This window comes from Pinus tabuliformis, chromosome X (assembly GCF_031772625.1).
Source record: "Pinus tabuliformis cultivar Carrire ecotype Pingquan chromosome X, CPIR1, whole genome shotgun sequence".
NCBI lineage: Eukaryota > Viridiplantae > Streptophyta > Pinopsida > Pinales > Pinaceae > Pinus > Pinus tabuliformis.
In genome coordinates, this window is record NC_142308.1 from 573,475,355 (window position 1) to 573,494,147 (window position 18,793).

The following is an 18,793-nucleotide window of genomic DNA, read 5'->3' on the forward strand; positions in this document are numbered from 1 at the left end:
CTTCTCATGGAAGTGTTGGATCTTCTTCATGCAAAAGAAGGTTGAGACTTTCTCCAATTTCTTGGAGTTCAAAGCATTGGTCGAGAAAGAAATAGGTAAGAAGATGAAGGATCTCAGGAGAAATAATAAAGTTGAGTATGTGTTGAATGAGTTTAAATTTTTTTATGCAAAAGAAGGCATTCGATGAGAGTTGACAGCACCACACAACCCATAGCAGAATGAGTTGGTTGAGAGGAAGAACTACAACACTATGGGATCAACAAGGGCAATGTTGCATGACCAAAGCCTACCTCTGCACTTGTGGGCTAAAGTGGTTTATTTGCAGAACAACTCCTCATTGGATTCTTGGCATGATTACATCAAAGGAGACCTCTTAGGGAGGAAGCAGGATGTGTTACACTTCAGGATTTTTGGAGCCTATTATTACAACCATGTCTCCAAAGAATCAAGGAAGAAGCTAGAGCCGAAAATAGAGTTGGGGGTATTTGTGTGCTACACAAAAACTCCCCACAACTACCGTGTGTACTTTCCATCCCTCAAAATGACAATTGTGGAAGGGATGTATAATTTGATGAAGACAAAGCCATGTGGTGCTCTCTTGAGAGGGAGCTTCAAATCCCACCAGAGGAGGAGCTTTTAGCTCCAAAGGAGGAGTCTCAAGCTATTGTGGAGTAGCCACAAGTTGAGGAGCAGAGAGTGGAGACAACCACTGAAGCAGAACCATCCAGAGAAGGCAAGAAGAGAACCAGGTAAGCTAAGAGACTTGCGCAAGATGCAAGGGAGAATGTGAGCGCTCCTTCAAATCAACACAAACAAAGAAGATCACCAAATCAGTACACTAGCTACATGGCTCTAATGAATGAATTAGTAGAGATTGAGACATCCTCTTTCAAGGAAGCAGTAGAGCAACCTGTATGGGTTGATGCAATGGTGGAGGAGTACTAATCGATTGTAAACAACAGTGTCTGGGAAGTGGTCCCAAGACCAGCAGAAAAAGCAGTTGTGGGTTCAAGATGGATCTTCAAGGTGAAGCATGCAGCAGATGAAAGCATAGAAAAGTACAAGGCCATATTTGTGGCCAAAGGGTACTCTCTGGTGAAGGGGATTGACTATGAGGAGACCTTTGCTCCTATAGCAAGGTACTCATCGATCAGATCAATCCTTTCTTTGGTTGCACAGATGGGGTGGAAGATCCACCAGATGGATGTGAAAACAACATTCTTCAATGGATTTATTGAGGAGGTGTATATTGAGACACCAAGAGGCTTTGAGACTTTTGATCGATAGTCTCATGTATGCAGACTCAAGCAAGAATTGTAAGATCTCAAGTAAGCACCCTGTGCTTAGTACACCAGGATTGATAGTTATCTCATCGATTTGTGCTTCACCAAAAGTGAAGCGGATGTAAACCTCTATCACGTTTTTGGTAGAAGGTAAATTGTTGATTATTGTTTTAATGTTGATGACTTGATTTTGACTAGTGATGAGCAACTGATCAAATCTTGCAAGGAGGACCTTGTAAGAGAGTTTGAGATGAAGGACATGGGTCTCATGCACTACTTCCTCAGATTGGAAGTATGGCAAGGTGATGGGGAACTGTTTGTCTCTCAGGGAAAGTATGCCAACAAGATACTTAAGAAGTTCCAAAAGGACAGGTGAAAACCCATGGAAACTCCTCTAGCGACCAACTAGAGGAAAGAGGATGCCACTTTAGGTTAGGAAGTGAATGCTACTATTTACCAGCAGTTGGTGGGTTCAGTCATGTATCTTGTGAACGCACGACCAGATTTGTGCTTTGTAGTCAACCAGCTGAGCCAAGCTATGGTTAGGCCAACCAAACTATTTTGGAGGGAAGCTAAGCATGTTCTACAATACCTCAAAGGCACTACCAATTTTGGACTATGGTTTAGACAGACAGAGGGAGTGAAGTTGTGTGGCTTCATAGATGTAGGTTGGGCGGGAAATCCATCATACCGAAAGAGTACATCGGATGGAATTTTCAGTGTTGGGTTCGCAATAGTTTCTTGGTACAATAGGAAGTAAAGATCTGTGGGACTTAGCTCGAAAGAAGCATAATACATGGCTGCAAGTCAAGCAACATGTGAGGTGATCTAGATGAGAAAGATAATTGTTGGCTTGTTTGGTCAGATGATGGATCCAACTGTGATTTACTGTGGTAATCAAAGTTGCATCAAACTCTCTGAAAATCATGTTTTTCACGTTCGATCCAAGCATATTGATATCCAGTATCACCATCTATGGGATTGTGTGTAGAGGAAGATTATGTTGTTGCAGTACATTCTGACAGAGGAACAAGATGATGAGATTTTGACAAAGGCCTTGTCAAGTGGGAAGTTTGAGTTCCATAGGTGCATAATAGGGGTGGTTGATAATCCCTTTCTTACTAAAAATGAGTGTTGAAAATGTAGGAAGAAAATCTCAGTGTGAGTTATCTTTGGTCAAACTAGAGAAATTCAAATTTCTATTTCAACAGAAATCTTGGAGGTAGTTAGTTGAGGTGGCGTGACACTTGTCACTCAGTCAACTCAGTTAATTTGAGATGGGGAAGCTTGAGTTCAGTTCAGTATGATTGATTGTTAATTTGAGTTATTGTAAATTAAACTTGTTCTAATTGTTAGAAGAACTAATGGAGGTTAAGTTCTGGAAGTGGAACTTCAACCACACTCAGTGATCAACCAGTTAATTGATCAATCAACCCAAAATAATTGTTGCATGTAGAAATTCGAGTTACCTAGTTGAAATGGAGATTCCAAGGTAGTGTACTATTAGTTGTAGCATATTCCAATGTGTATAAGTGGTGCATGCAGTCACATGAAGGACCTAAGAAATTGCACAATTCAATAGTGGGAAATTCCTAAAAGGAATTGCGCAATTCAATAGTGGGAAATTCCTAAATAATAGGGGCCAATTTCCTAGAGGAACAATGCAAGGAAATAGGAGCTTGGAGAGCTTGAAAACTGGCAAAGTGTTGGCCAGAGTAAGTCACTTAGGCAGAGAGATATACTATACACTTGCACGGTGTGCTCAAGCTTGAGCAAGCATATATATTTCATCTCTATTCTATGATTAATGCATTTCCCCTAGATAAATCTTTGTGCATGTGTGATGTTTCCTTTTGCATGTCTATAATTTGTGTTCTAAATGGTGATGAGTAGAGTAGCTTCAAGTCTTGTGATTTAGTAAATTTCATGAGCAGTTTTGAATCTACACATTAATTTCTACAATGAGTAAGTTTTGTATGAAATGAGTTATTGTTTTTTGGGAGTGTGGTATTGATAAGCCATGGTATTGACCCATGGTATTGTGGCAAAGCCTATTCATAAGTTAAAAATCTCTATTGTAAAATGAAGTTAAATCTCGAGTTAAGAATGTTGTTACATATATTTTGCAATGTATATATATTTAGCTTATATATTAATTATTTATATAATTAATAATAATAATAGTTTAAATAAATTTATAATTTAGTTAATTTTTATGATTTTTTAATCTTTGATAATGTAAATTGTATTATAAAAAGAGTATTTAATGCTTATCATGAATAGGCACCTATAGACATTTATCCATTATTTAATTTATAAGATTATGTGTTAGGAATAACATATATTATATATAAAATCTTACCTTTATAAAAATATTTACATGAAAATCTCAAATTAATTATTCTTTTAGAACATTTACATGAAAATCTCAAATTAATGATTTTTTTTATCATTAATTTATATATTTTTTGATGTTTCAAATTATCATCCTACAACATCAACCTAAACCCAACAATATCACAAGTCAACAAACTCTTTGATTTGCAAAACTCCTCTTTGATTTGCAAGACTCTTCTATGGTCCCTGGTGATAAATAGAGTAACCATCAGAAAAATTTCAGGTTAAAAATCCATTACATTACACATTTCTGCTCCCTAAATCTGTAACCAAACTTATATGGTTTATTCTATATATGTGGCATTTTTGCATCCTCATATGTATGACATGTGAAATGGGTTTACAAGACATTTTTGTGGGGACAGTACAGAATAATGTTGCGTTCTCAGAAGCGGCAGTGACAGAAACTGTGTCGGGCTGATGGTTACGTTATCCGCTATGATCCAATGCTAGTTATTAGTGTAGATGCCGACATTTATATTTGAAAATGAAACCCGTGTGTCTTCATAATTTAGCCTAAAAAGTAGCTCCCATGCTACTGACTTCTCTCCAGAGTTTGTTATTAATGTATCTCAGAGTTGAGAAAGTTGACTTGGTTGTCTCGTTGCTTTTCATTGCATTAATATTACTGGCCAGAAATCAATAAATAAAATAATAAATTCTAGCACTAACAAAGGTACAAGATTCCACTGAACGAACATTTCTACCAATGGATTCTCTCACAACAATCTTCATTGCATTGCAGTGAATAACTCTGATGATCCAGACGTTCACGTTCTGCAAATATCAGAACAAACTTCTGCAAATTTGACAAATTACATTAAACCTTCTTCAGCTTTCTATATAATTGCTTACAAGTTGCAAATTGCAATTGCCTCTCCTATCTTTGGTGCAACACTCGCTTGAATTTCCTTTAATTACCCTATATGAAACAAAAGGTGTGACACCTATATAATTTATGCTGTCAATTCTGACAATCACAGCTGGCTAAAACCATAATGAAAAGAATTGCAGTGTCTCAATCTACCAATAAGAGAATTGATATGGTATATTTGCAGAATGTTGAAAGAATTCATAACCAGCTTGATTAATTAGGTTCTGCAGGCAAGCTTTTTCCTGATAAAAATGATTTGAAAAGCTGGAAGGCGCTTTTGGGTCGGAAGAGTGGAACTTCGTGGCCAGCCCCCCTTATGGTGGCAAATGTTAAACCCTGGTATTCCTCCGTCCAACCTCCAACCTATTAATAAATACCAACATACAGAGAAACCAAAAGATTTAGACAGTTCATGTCTCAGCTAGGACTCTATTGAATCTAATCTGGGTCCCGATCCACTAGTCTGCTACTGAAATAATTACTAGTAATAATACTGGTTGAAGTGTTGGAACCTGTTTATGGGTGTACCATGGGTACCAACGAGTTTTTACTGGAAGAAGAAGATCAGCCAGTGAATATCTGGTTGCTGTTACTGGAACTACAGAATCAGCATCACCACTGAGGCGAGAACATATACTTTATCATTGCCCAGTTCACAATTTCATTAAAGGAATGTGCGAAAGAAAACCAAAATACAAGGAGAAAAGAGGAAGAAATTTATGAACCTGTAAACCCAAATTCTAAGGCTGGCATTGGCAATGAGCTCTTTGTAAATGGGCAGGACGGAAAAATCTGCGTCCTGCCAATTGCGAATGAGGACATCGCTGAACATCACATTTTGAAATTATGAAAGAGAGTTAGATCATGTTTAAACAAATTAGTATCAAATAGAGAAAAGGAAAGTGTAAGTGTATTTACAGCACACTAAAGATAAATATATTATAATTATAATTTCAGAATTGAGGTTTTTGTGAGTAGAATTATATTCAGATCTATTAATAGATATTTTTGTATTATATTGGATATTTTAGTATCATCATTTAAAACCAACCATTATAATAATTTTTTTTTTAAAATCATCATTTTTGTGAAAATCAACCACATTTACTGGTTCTAAAAATCCTCACACCAATTTCCAATGTGATGATCCCTAAGAAAAAGCTCAATATAATTACCATGGTCAATTTAAATCCTCACACCAATTTCCAATGTGATGATCCCTAAGAAAAAGCTCAATATAATTACCATGGTCAATTTATTAGAACTATAGGCATCTTTATATTGGAATAGAGCTTTTTATTGATAGAGCTTTTTGATTTATTTTTTCTAATTGCCTTATATTACTAATTATTTTCACACAAAAATATAAAATTAAACTTAAGCTTTAATTTTCCTAATTAATAAATTTATTATTTTATTTCAATATTATATTAGGTTTCTTTTATTAAATTTAAAAATAAAGAAAAGAGAAAATCAACCATTACCAAAGAAAAATAAGGTTCAAAAAAATAATTTAATTGAGCAAACAATTAACACCTATTGACATTAATCAACTACAGTTTAAATTTCATGTGGATCATATGGCCAGGAAGAAGGAGATACAAATCTTTTAAATAATGAAAAAAAAAAATACATTTAAGGGACTTTGACCGGTGAAGTAAACCTATGAAATGCTGGTTAAAGTAAATGTAAGATGCTTTATATAAAAAGTTTATTATTACTGTGTTAATAAATATGTAATTTATTGTAATAAAATAAATTATTTTACCATTATTTGAAGGAATTGTTTTTAGTGAGTTTTTTTGAGTTTTAAATTTGGTTGAAAAAATTGAGGTGAAATCTTGCTTTGTGTTATTTAAATTAGTTTTTGACTGTAGATATAGATTCAGCACTTTTGAAAACTTTAAGGCACTTATATTGTATTGTGCAGGGGTTACCATCAAGTTTGTGATTTCAATAAATTACCTTTGAATTATAGAGAAATTAGACATGAAAAATCCACCAAAAAAAATTTCCAGAAAATAAAAATGTTCCTAAGATTATCTTAAGTATTCTTAACATAAAAAAATGAGGTAGCTTTGAAGTTTGACATTTAAATTCCTTTTACCTAACCATTAATCTCAACTGGTGTTTTTTTTGAAAGAAGATTATACTTAATTTAATATCAGAACTCATGCCGTAATATAGTTCATAAAAAATCATTTACCATGTTTGCAGATGGAAATCATAAATAGAAATGGTTTATATCTATATATTCTGTGAATATTCAGTATCAATGGGAGGATTCTCTATTTTAATGCCTCCCAGACACACCTGCATCCAGTCCATCGGTATGGAATCTTTGTGGTATTGGCATGAAGGGCTCTCTGAACATCAGGTCTATTATAATATTTCTCTGCATAACTTTCTGTGCAAGGGTCGTAACCTGATACCTGCCTCAGTAGCTGCAAAATGAAAAGAAATAGTAAACTATACACAGTGGTGAAAGTATTAGCGATTGGAGTATATATAATTAAAAATATACTGAAGTCAAGATTGACAAATACCGATTTCTTGAATCTAACGAAAGTCTTGTTCCCAGACTTTTCACAAGGAGGAGTGTAAATACTATATTGATCTATGTCACCAAACTCATGATTCATTGCATGGTTGATGTAATGATCACAGTCATTTGAATTGTCTTGCATTCTAAAATTGCAATGCCTCATAATATTATGATAAGTATAATTGTTACAGTGCCCAAGTTGTCATAATAATTGTCCATAACTACATTTCCCACCTTCAATAATATTATTCTTTTACATATGTAAATGTGTATCTAAATCATAATAGAAACTAAAATTATAGAAAGAAGGGTTTACCATGAATCTTTTCATATTTATAAATGGCTTAGACTTTCCTTTGTTGTACTCGTATATTTTTTTTGCAAGTTGTGGGACATAATGTCCTGTGTAAACGAATTTTCATGCATTTTACAGTTCAGAACAGAATAGAATATAACCTAACGAGTGTGCAAATTATTTCCCCTAACCATAACAGTTTTAACTAATTATTATGTTAGAATCTAACAGAATTTAATGTCGCTACTAATTTACATAAGCAATTATTATACTAGAATCAAACTTTATTTAATGTCTTTATTAACTTACATAATCATTTTTCCAACCATCCTAAATAAATTTAATTAACAATTTAAACTAATTATTGTATTAAACCTAATTAAGGATTTAACTAATTATTGTATCAAAGTCCAACCAAACTTAAAACATAAATCATTCTTTCCAACAATCCTAAATAAACCCATAAAACATGAATCATTCCTTCCAACCATCCTAAATAAACCTAATTAACAATTTAAACTAATTATTATATCATAGTCTAACTGAATTTAAAGCAGCTACTAACCTGCATAGCTCTCGCCAGTAAGATAGAATTCTCTGTGTTTATACTGAGGAAACCTTTCAAACCAGTTGATGAGAAAAGATGGAAAAGAAGTAATTCAGATCCATGTATTTTTGCAATAATTTTATATAACTAAGTAGATGGATAAAATTACCAGTTCGTTTGTCTCCAGTATCTTTTAAATTTGAGCTCGTGTTTGTATAAGAATATCCCACTCCAGCAAGAGACTCCAGAAAAAGTAAATTGGCCACTGCCAAATTGTTAATTTACCCAAACGAATGGTTATGTAAACGAACAATATAACAAGGCAAAGATCATCGAAATGGTAAATATTAAAGTTTTTGGAAAAAATTTAGAAAAATTTAATGCAATGAATTTCAGTTAAATTTTTTATTTTATTTTAATAGAAAATATTTTCAAAATTTCCCATTAAAAAGTTATTTTTCTAATATAATATTAATATATTTCAAATGTATCTAACTCTCTAGTGTTAATTCTATAGTACTCTATTGATAATTCCATAGTACTCTATTGAGGGGATAGTCTGATCATGAAACAATCTAGAAATATGACATGACTAATGTCATTATAGTTGGAAAATGAATAAAGTAGAAATCTGAATTGCCCTTAGGGTAACTAGTAAAAATAAAACATTGTTATCATAGAAACAATCCTGGGAACATAATTTTCACGCTATTATTTAGTGTTTTTACATGGCCACATTAATAGCCCAGGAAGCCTAGGGGTATTCAAATAAAATAAAAAACTACAACTTTCACAAGGTAAGACCTAAGCTGATGTGGAGATGTGCTAGGTTAGTCTAGTCTTAATTCCATAGTACACTATTGAGGGGATAGTCGGATCATGAAACAATCTAAAAATATGACTAATGTCACTGTAGTTGGAAAATAAATGAAGTAGAAATCTGCATTGCCCTTAAGGTAATTAGTAAAAAGAAAACATTGTTATCCTAGAAACAATCCTGAGAACATAATTTTCACGCTTAGTGTTTTTACATGGCCACATTAATAGCCTATGAAGCCTAGGAGTATTCAAATGAAATAAAAAACTACAACTTTCACAAGGTAAGACCTAAGCTGATGTGGAGATGTGCTAGTGTCGAACATTAGACAGGCCAATGAAAGTAGAAAGCAATGATGACTCTTTCTGGCCCATCCGAAATTCACCATGACATCAATTCCCAGCCAGATTTCAGTAAATTACCTTTATTCCATGCTAAAGGATTTAAGTGCAGACCAGCGCCTGTCTTGTTTAATCGAAATGGGCCTATCTCTTCTGATTCTCCATAGGCTATTGATGAGCATCCTGGACCTGCAATCAAACAATGTTATAATTATTATTGTCATACTTTAATAACTCATGTTATGTTTGCATGAGAATCATTTTTGGGTCACTGTGGAGTTTTCTTAAAATCTTCTTCCTGATCGTGGATGGATGATTACTAGTAGTTGTTTTATTTTTTAGTATAAACGTGAACATATGTGAGATATAAATTTTGCATGAAATTATAAATTTCGAAATATTTCTGAAATCAAAAGCTAAGTTGAACAGTTAACTTCGTTTTTCTCTTTCAAAATGCTGTAAAATTTGCCATTAAAATAATTAAAATAAGCATATTAATTAATTTGCATTAAATTTATTTAAATCATAAATTTTGGAAATATTATGAATTTTTTATCAATCAAATCCTAAAATATTCCAAAAATTCCTAATATATTTCAAAACTTATCATCTATACAAATATAACTATATCCCACAATCAACCATATATTCCGAAATAAGTTATCTATATATAATTATATCCCACAATCAACCATATAATTCAAGACCTGCGATCTATAATCTGCAATCTATATAAATATAACTATAAATTAACTGTATGATAAGGTCGCCACAATGAAATAGTTTCCAATGATACAAGCCTTATCCAAAAAAAGAATTCCAACAACCGCACTAACCATCACTCAAATTTTCAAGCGCACTGTATATTACGTGATTGACTAATGGGTTGTGCATATCTACTTTGTATAGAGATCAATCTGCATGCAAAGAAATGATAATCACAAATGATTCAGCATGAACATAGCACAATGGCATGTGGCAGCAGCAAATTATGTGTGAATATCATTTATGAAGTTTTCCACAAACTGCAACACAGTCACAGTGCTGGGGTTCCTTCTACGTGTTACCCTGAGTTTGCACAATAATTCTCTTTCCACGGCCACCCAATGATGCTCATAATTCCTGCACCAACAGAATCTCTCACCATCCTCACTGCCACTTGCACTTATTGATGGAATAAAGAATTTTGTTTTTATCTACTGGAACTACGAATCCAGATTCTATACCTTAAAAGTTAATAATTGTTTTATAACACCCGGGATTGCGGTGGCCAATAACAGATTGTAACGTATTTTCTCAGCACCTACACCATCTATATGGTAATATAGCTGCTTGCTTGCCTGCGTCGGTTTTGGCGATTTTTGGATATATATCGAGAACCTACTACTACTTTATGGCAGCAGAAAAGACAAAGGCACCTCGGTTCCTGCACCCCTTCATACCGACTCTCTCATGCAGATTATTACGCAACAGTCCCAGAAACTAGATATCATGGGTGTCCCAGTCAAATCACCATCTACCAAAACCTCACTAGTACCCAGATAAATCTTTGACAGATCAAGAAATTTGAATACAAACATGAAGAACACACTAGCCAACATGGTAGTTAGTTGCATTAGAGTTGGAATTTATGAAACCTCGCTAATGCAGCTAGCAGCTGACAACTGTGGGAGATGTGGACTCACAGACTGATTCATCTACCCGCATTAATTTCATTATGAAGAGGCTACTCTGAATATAAGTCATAGGATAGGAGTGAGAGCTCACCTTACTGTCTTCTCTGATTGGGATGGATTTGATTGAACCACAATAATGGCCATTATCTCCTACACCTGCAAGTGCTGACATTAAAACATGCACCTTTTGTAATGGGGTAACTGATCTTACCCTTTTCTTCAACTACTCTGAATAGCTTCTTGACCACAAGACAGGAAAAATTCACTTCTTAAGATTCAGAGAAATAATGAATTAAAAGTCAACCTAAAAGATATATAAATTAGCCTATTCATTATTAATACATTTTATACATACGAAAATATAATTTGAGATTAGATTGTAATATTTTAATTTTTAAAATGTGTTTTTCAATATATAAATAAGATTTAGTGTCTTAAAAAAATCTAAAAACATTAAAAATGTATAGATTAAACAATTTAAAATCATAATTCTTAAAAATCTTTTTCTAAAAATTATCATTTTTTTATTACATTTTAAATATGTATTTCAATATACACTATAAGAGGTTTCCATAATAATAATATATATTTCCATATATACCATATAATTGTCATTACATAGCCTACATTTCAGCATATAAATACGGTCAAAAAATCATGTGGAAAGTATGTATGAGTGGAAGAGTTTTGGGTCAATCCATAAAGTTTGCCTTTTAGAATAAAAATATTATGTGTGGTATAGAGGCCTCAGTACTTATACCAGCATCTAGATCTATCATTCATTCTTGACAACAGTAGATAAAGATCAATCAATTCCTGAACAGAAGTTCTGTAGGCTTTGCCAGCTAATTATAATAAATCTCACAGGACAAGGAAAACGAACCCTAGGAATTTGCTAGTTAGGCATTTGACTTTGATAGTCTACCAAATATCACGTTTCGATACAGCTTTGCAAACACCCGTTCACATCTCAGTACAGCTCCCATCCAACAAGCATTGGTTATGGTCAAATCCATGGGCACATCACCCCGGACATTGCTGAGAATTATGTATGGAGATTGTCCCAACAAAACTGTACAGACATACCATGGACAATTGTACTCAACTTACAACACCTATCAATACAGGCCACAACATTTGCATCAGAGGTATGCATGGACCTGATTGTGTCTGTACACAACAATTTTTCATAACTCATGTCGGTGAGAGTTATAAATGCTGTTCCATGAAGTCTTGGCTTCGCGTAATGCAGTTTGGACGTGTAGCATTTTCTGGATGGATTTTTCCTCGACTTTCCTAACTGTTGAAGATGAATAACTTGCAGAAACATTTTGGGAGATTCATGTAACATGAACTACAATATCAAGCGCTAGAGAGTAATGTATCATGTTTGACAACTGAAGAAGAAAAACTTAGGATGTAGATTGGTCATTATCCGCTCAGAAATCATTGCAAGCCTTACTGGTAATGGCAACCAAAAATAAATCCTATATTGAAGTTTCAGAAGCTAAAAATTGCAGAGTTCTACTTCATTTCAGTTGGTCACATTTTTGCTTTAGATTTTGAAATATTTCTGGAATCTGCAATGACTTAAGTAAAATCAATTTCTACATATACATTGTATTTAAAAAACATTAAAAAGGTGAAAAAGGAAAAAAATTATATTAATTGTTTGGTCAATATTTTGAACTACATGTTTGTTTGTTCTGGATTTTAAAATATTCCAAAAATCTGCAGTGACAAATAAAATCAATCTCTACATAAACCATACACACTGCAATTACAGAGCATCAAAAGTGAAAAACGAGATGTTATGGTAAGATCCAGAAGCACAGAAGTAAAGAATTATGATGAATGGGTCATACTAGATTATACCTCCATTAAGCCACAGAACAAGAGGCTTGGAGTTGGAGCCATGAGAGGCCTCAGTCAACCAGTAGAACAGAGCTCGGCCTTCCTCCTTGTTAACCACAATATATCCAGCATACTGATCAAAAGATACTTGGGGTTGCCCAGGAAGCTCTGTTACTTTGTCATTCATATACTCACCAATCTTCTTATCACCTTGCACCAGTACATTACACACCACTAACACACACAGCAAAACCCACAACAGTCTCCATATTGGGCTACACATATTGACCCAAATAAACAATTGCAGACACAAAATATGACTAAACTTTTTTCCCAACGTTCTCTTAGATTTTCCTTCTTTCTGTTGTCTCCTGCTGCAGAAATTCAAGTGTCATAAGAACTTGAATCCCTCTCACACCTAACACAATCATGAATGGCCTCTCTGAGCTAAACATAAAATAAAATAAGCACGCGCGCATGCCAATCCTCCCTAGCAATACCACAGAATACTTAAACCCCTTGACTTTCATACACTAACATGCTCGCACACCCATGGTACCCCAGTGCCATTTCTAATCTGGCAAGCTCACATATATATAAAGAACTCCAGTCGTGCCAAGAAGCACCAGTGTAAATCTGCCGCAGCAGCAGGATTGTACACTGTTAAACTGTTAATCCCTGCAATTATGAAGTAATTTGGTATATTAAAGTGACGAAAAAGGTGGCAGGTAACGTCAAGCAACCCGATTCTGCCGCCGGGCAGCAAGCTCGGTGCCGATCGCCGGACTCCCCCTCTGCCCGGCACCCTGCAAATCACGTGCGTTCTAGAGAAATTTTACATGTCTTTTTACGTTTTGTCTTTAATTTTTTCAGTTACCATCTTTTTTCTATAGGTGGAGTGCCAAGGACGGAAGGTCCTTGCGCTCATTTCTGTGTTCAATGCACGCGCTCTGTTTGTTTATTTACATTTCCATGGTCATGAGGATGGGCAAACATAATTTTTTTTCCAACTCTAGTTTAGTGTAGGGTTATTGATCTACATTCACAAGTAATAATCTGGGCAGATATATCTGTTGATCTATTATGTCGAGTGTAATTCTAAGGGTGTTAAGGAGATTTGACTCATGAATTACCCATGACCTCCCAATAGGGCAGATCCATTCGTTGACCTAATATGTTGAATCTAATTCCAAGGACGTCAAAGAAATTTGACCCATAACTTCTCAATCAGTAAAATACTCAACAATAAAACCTACACTAACTAAACTATCCCTTAGAACTAGATAAACACAAATTTTATCTATACATTATACAAATTTCATCATAAAGTTACTTAAATGTTAAAATTCAATTCCCTTCAATTTAATAGACAGGACTTTCCCTAATGATAAGTCAAAGAGTAATAATATAATACCATGTTCTTAATAGAGTAATATAATGCCATGCCATGCCCCCAAGGGGACCATGACCATTTTTGCATCATAAGCCTCGCCCTTATCTTGCTTCCCTTGTAATCAATAGTTTCCTATCATGTGCTCATGGAATCATGAATGGAATGGTTTGTCCCAATTTTGGAGTCTAAAATGCCTAAAATATTGGGAGAATCGTGTGTTAAGCTTACAAACTCATATTCTCACCAACCTAAGGTTGCAAGATTATGTTTTTTTTTTCAAATTGTTCTTACGATCCTCCCACTTTTGGTCTAAAAGGGGAGTCTAAAATGCCTAAAATATTGGGAGAATCGTGTGTTAATCTTACAAACTCATATTCTCACCCACCTAAGGTTGCAAGATTAGGTTTTCTTTTTTAATTGTTTTTATGATCATTACTGAACTCCAATGAACAACATTCATTTATGTTAGGATATAGCTTCATTTTCCTTACACTCGACTCTAATCATACATACTTTTTTAGCAACGAAACATCAATATTTTAGTTGAATGTCTTATAATAATGTTCATTCAAATAATAATAATGTTGATGAAGAGTTGTAAACAGTTATTGATTGCCTAAGGTCAAAATGGGTGCATAAAGCAATGTATGGTACAAAATCATTTTTCCTAACACTTGGCCATTATGTCCCATGGGTGTATTTTGCACACTTTTACGTTCTCATTAAACTTTCATTCTCATTTTGCTTTGACCCACTTCCACTTCCATACACATCTCTATTGGAAAATTATGAGGATGAGGTATGAGTAGCCAAGTCATTACTCATAATGAGCATAAAGATACAACATCAAATAATGCTTTGAAAGAAATTATTGGTGAGAGAAATTGATGACTCATGGGTGAAATGTATGTTTCTTTTCATAATAATTATAATGGGTCGTATTATCATTGTGCCTTCTAAATGAAGATAAAGGAATTCCAATGAGGTGGGAAGGAATAATTGAGTCTTACCCTTCCAAGGACCATAGAGCATAGATCCTACTCATAATTACAACGTTCTTCATTACCATAAACCTAAAGCTTTAAGTAACTATGACGAGTTTCCATCACCGACTGCGGTAAATTATATCTATATATATAATAAAAATAAAATTTCCCTTTTAAAATGTATGTTAGGGTATACTTTGTTTAGAAAACTTTGTTATAAAGTGGAGTGTATTAATGAAAATGAATATATGAAGTAATAATTTAGTATAAATGTTATTTATATAAAGTTTTAAGAATAAGGAATAATGGGTTTTTAATATTGATGAAAATTTAATTTCACACTTATGGGTTTTCTAAGATGTGAGTAGAATTTATTTATAAATCATGTACAATGTAGGTGTGTAAATCCAATTTTATATTTATATATTTATCAAAATTAAATATTAAAAAAATTAAATTTTATAAATAATATATTATGTATTAAGATTAATTCTATTAAATATTAATTTAGATTTATTTTTAATTTTGAATCTATCAAGTGTTGAGAAAGATCAAATATCTCAAGGCATAAATTTTTTTTTGAGTGTAAAATTTGAGAAAAGGTTTGTACCTCGAGATATTTGATCCTTCTCAACACTTGATAGATTTGGAGATAATATATATCTAGATTAGTTTCAATCGTGCGCGGCTATAGATTTTGATGTAGGAGCAATCCCTTCATAACTCAATAACTTTGTTTAGACCTAAGGCGTCTTTGAAATTTACTAAAGGGAGTAGGCTCCTTTAATTTAGTTCTTTATTTTCCTAAGTTGTAATAAGAATGTATAAGTCATAATTGAGATTTATTAATGTATGGATTTTGAGATTTGTAGAAGTATAGAAGGGGACCGAGAGATCGTACAGTGACCCGTAAACTGCCATGGATATTCCACTAGACAATTTGTCACAACAGATATGATAATAATATATTAAAATTCTGAATTTTCACACAATTACAATTTTAGTAAATTTCTAGATCTGTAAATTTAACTGTAGTTAGTGCAGGCATATGAATGGAAATTATGCCGAAAAGTAGAGAACAACAAAATAAGCTCACACACGCACACACACATAAGACACAAGATATGCTCTCAGAAACCCTTTTAGGAGAAAAGCCAGCTGGAAGGTGAGGTCGCTTCGCTCTCTCTTTCTGTGATTTGAAATATGACTGCAGGTACAAAGAATAATGTTTGTGGCCCGTGGGATGCTACAATGCACAAATACTCTTTGTGTGCTCTTCTTCCTATCTCTCCTAGTTACCTTTACTCAACTATGGAACAAAATGCTCTCGAAAGAATGGAATGCCTCTTCCTCCTAGTGGTTTGGTTATACCATAGCGTGATAGCCTACTAGTGGTTAAATTTAACTACATCAATGGAGAAATTCTCACTGTAGATTAAACTGATTATGCAATGTACTAAAGAAAAATACTTAATCTACTTCTACAATCAAACTTGCGGAAGCTTAATCGTTTTTGAGCAAGATCAAACATAACACATATAATAGAGAAGAAGATTCAATCACACATGAAACACAGAAGAACACTCTGGGGAAAGCCTCAACTAAAAACCCCACTATCTGTATTATCATACAAGTGGAAATATCTCAAGATTACACAAATATTTAGCTCTCAAGCTATCCAGCTCTCAGTACAATCCCTCACTACTGCTCATAGACAGAATAGACAACACATATGCCTTCTCCTTTGTCCTCCAAGCCTCCTATTTCCTTGTGCAGTTTTCCCTGGGTCCTCTAGCTGTAACCTGTGTGATTCTCACCTCACACACTGCTCTGACCTCTGTAGAAACTGCGCAATCCTGAAGGAATGAATTCCTTCTGCATGCAAGAGATTTTCTTATAGGAAAATCCTAGAAACTGATAGTACACTATCCCTGCCTTTAATCTCAACTGGGTCTTTGTCTGAACTGACATGCATGAGTTATTTATGAGAGAATATTCAGTTATTTGGAGAACACTAGTTGCATGCATACATGCATTAACTAATTGCACTCACAATTAGTTCCACAAACTGTTTGGAACTAATTTAATTAGACTTAACTCAGTTAACTGAGCTAACTAATTACAACTCAAATACAACTCATCCTTATCTCCTTAATTAAGGGATAACTTCCTCAATCAAAGGGATAATTGTTGCATGTCTTCACAAAGACTTCATGTTTGAATTTCTCCAACTAATTAACTCAAGATGAATTAATTAATTGTTTTTCAAAAAGCTAGTTAGACTAAATTCGATTTTTAATTCTCAATTTTGATTCAAGGACAAATCAAAATTGGAATATATCCTGAAATGCTATTTATAGCAATGCTATCTTTAGCATTCTATTTTTATCATTTCTTGTTGCTATTTTCAACACTCTCGATCCTAAACCTTTGGAATGTTCTGCATGCAACACTTCTCTCAAGTGTTGTTTCTCCAGCAACTTGGAAACAAAAAAAATATCCAACCTGAATCAGAATGATGCCTCTGTCATCAAAGTCTCTAACTGCTATTAGCTCTGTCGACTGAAAACTCTGCGTTTCTGCTGACTCTACCTAGTCAGTCCTTCTCTGCGCTCTTCTGTATCTGACTGCTCTAGCCTCTGTCACTTTGATGTCTGACTGCATCAATCCCACTGATTCCTCCTGCTGCCTCCATGCTGCTACTGGTCCTTTTTCCCAGCACTGCATCCACACTGCACCTCCTCTCGTCATGTTGCATCGTGCTACCCAATGTTGAACTGCAACTCTGTTACTGAGAAGTAAGTAACTGATCTCCCAACTGACCTCCCTGTTGGGCTAGAAACACCCTCTGATGTTGAAGCTTCCTTTGTCGTTCCATCCGTATCTATCTCTACCCACTTAGCCAGTCCTAATACTCCTCGTCGGAGCTCCTGTAGCAAGGTCTAATCAAAGAGGCTGGGTACCTCAAGGATCCCACCCCTATTTTAGCCTTCTTGGGACTATCACTTCACATCGCCCCACCTCCCACCTAGAGGTATGGTTGCATGTGATCCCTCTGCCCACTTGGCTTGAAATTTCCCCCCTACTGGAGATCTCTGCATGAGTGGATGCCTCCATTCGGTCTCCTCTTGGCTTCTCCAGTTGTGGCTGCTCCATAACCTCCTGAAGTTGGTTCACGAATTGTGGCTCCTCCACAATTGTCTGAGACTTCTTCTAGCGCTGCATGTTGAGAGGTAATGTTCTGTCCCTCTCAACCACCAAGTCTCCAACATTTTCCTTGCTCCTCAAGGCTTTTCATGCATCTTGAACCTCAAAAGCATACAGGTTCTTGACTCGTGAACCAATCTGCTTCACTTGTATCATGGCCATGTATCTAAGGAAAACCTTTCCCTTATTGAAGACTACATCATAGCCTTTGTCCTCCAACATCGCAATCAATAACAAGTTCTTCTTCAGTCAAAGCACATACTTCACATCTGTCAAGGTGATAAGAGCTCCATGCTCCCTCTGAAAAGCAACCATGCCCACTCCTAAAACACTATACCTTTCATCATTACCCATTGTTGAGATTGCAACAAGATGATGGAGCTTAGTGAAAAGAGTCGCCTTCACTAAGTGGGCCCGCAGGCAAATTATGGCGCAAGTTCTATTTTTGGATCCCAGCAGGGATGATCACAGCAGGAATGACCACAGCATGAGTGATCACAGCAGGAGTGACCACAACAGGAGTGATCACAGTAGGAGTGACTACAACAGGAGTGATCACAGCAGGAGTGATCAAAGTC

The 18,793-nt window shown here is 34.8% G+C and overlaps 1 protein-coding gene across 1 annotated transcript; it reads right to left on the reverse strand.

The window, feature by feature from the left end:
* Positions 1-4,380: 4,380 nt before the first annotated feature.
* On the reverse strand, positions 4,381-13,402 carry LOC149141309 (serine carboxypeptidase 24-like). The gene is given in 11 exon segments (XM_089447220.1): positions 4,381-4,917; positions 5,067-5,172; positions 5,280-5,378; positions 6,868-6,998; positions 7,101-7,283; positions 7,286-7,333; positions 7,416-7,501; positions 7,960-8,036; positions 8,095-8,206; positions 9,181-9,288; positions 12,651-13,402. Coding segments are annotated over 11 exon segments (1,362 nt in total). The 5' UTR covers positions 12,913-13,402; the 3' UTR covers positions 4,381-4,767.
* Positions 13,403-18,793: the final 5,391 nt, after the last annotated feature.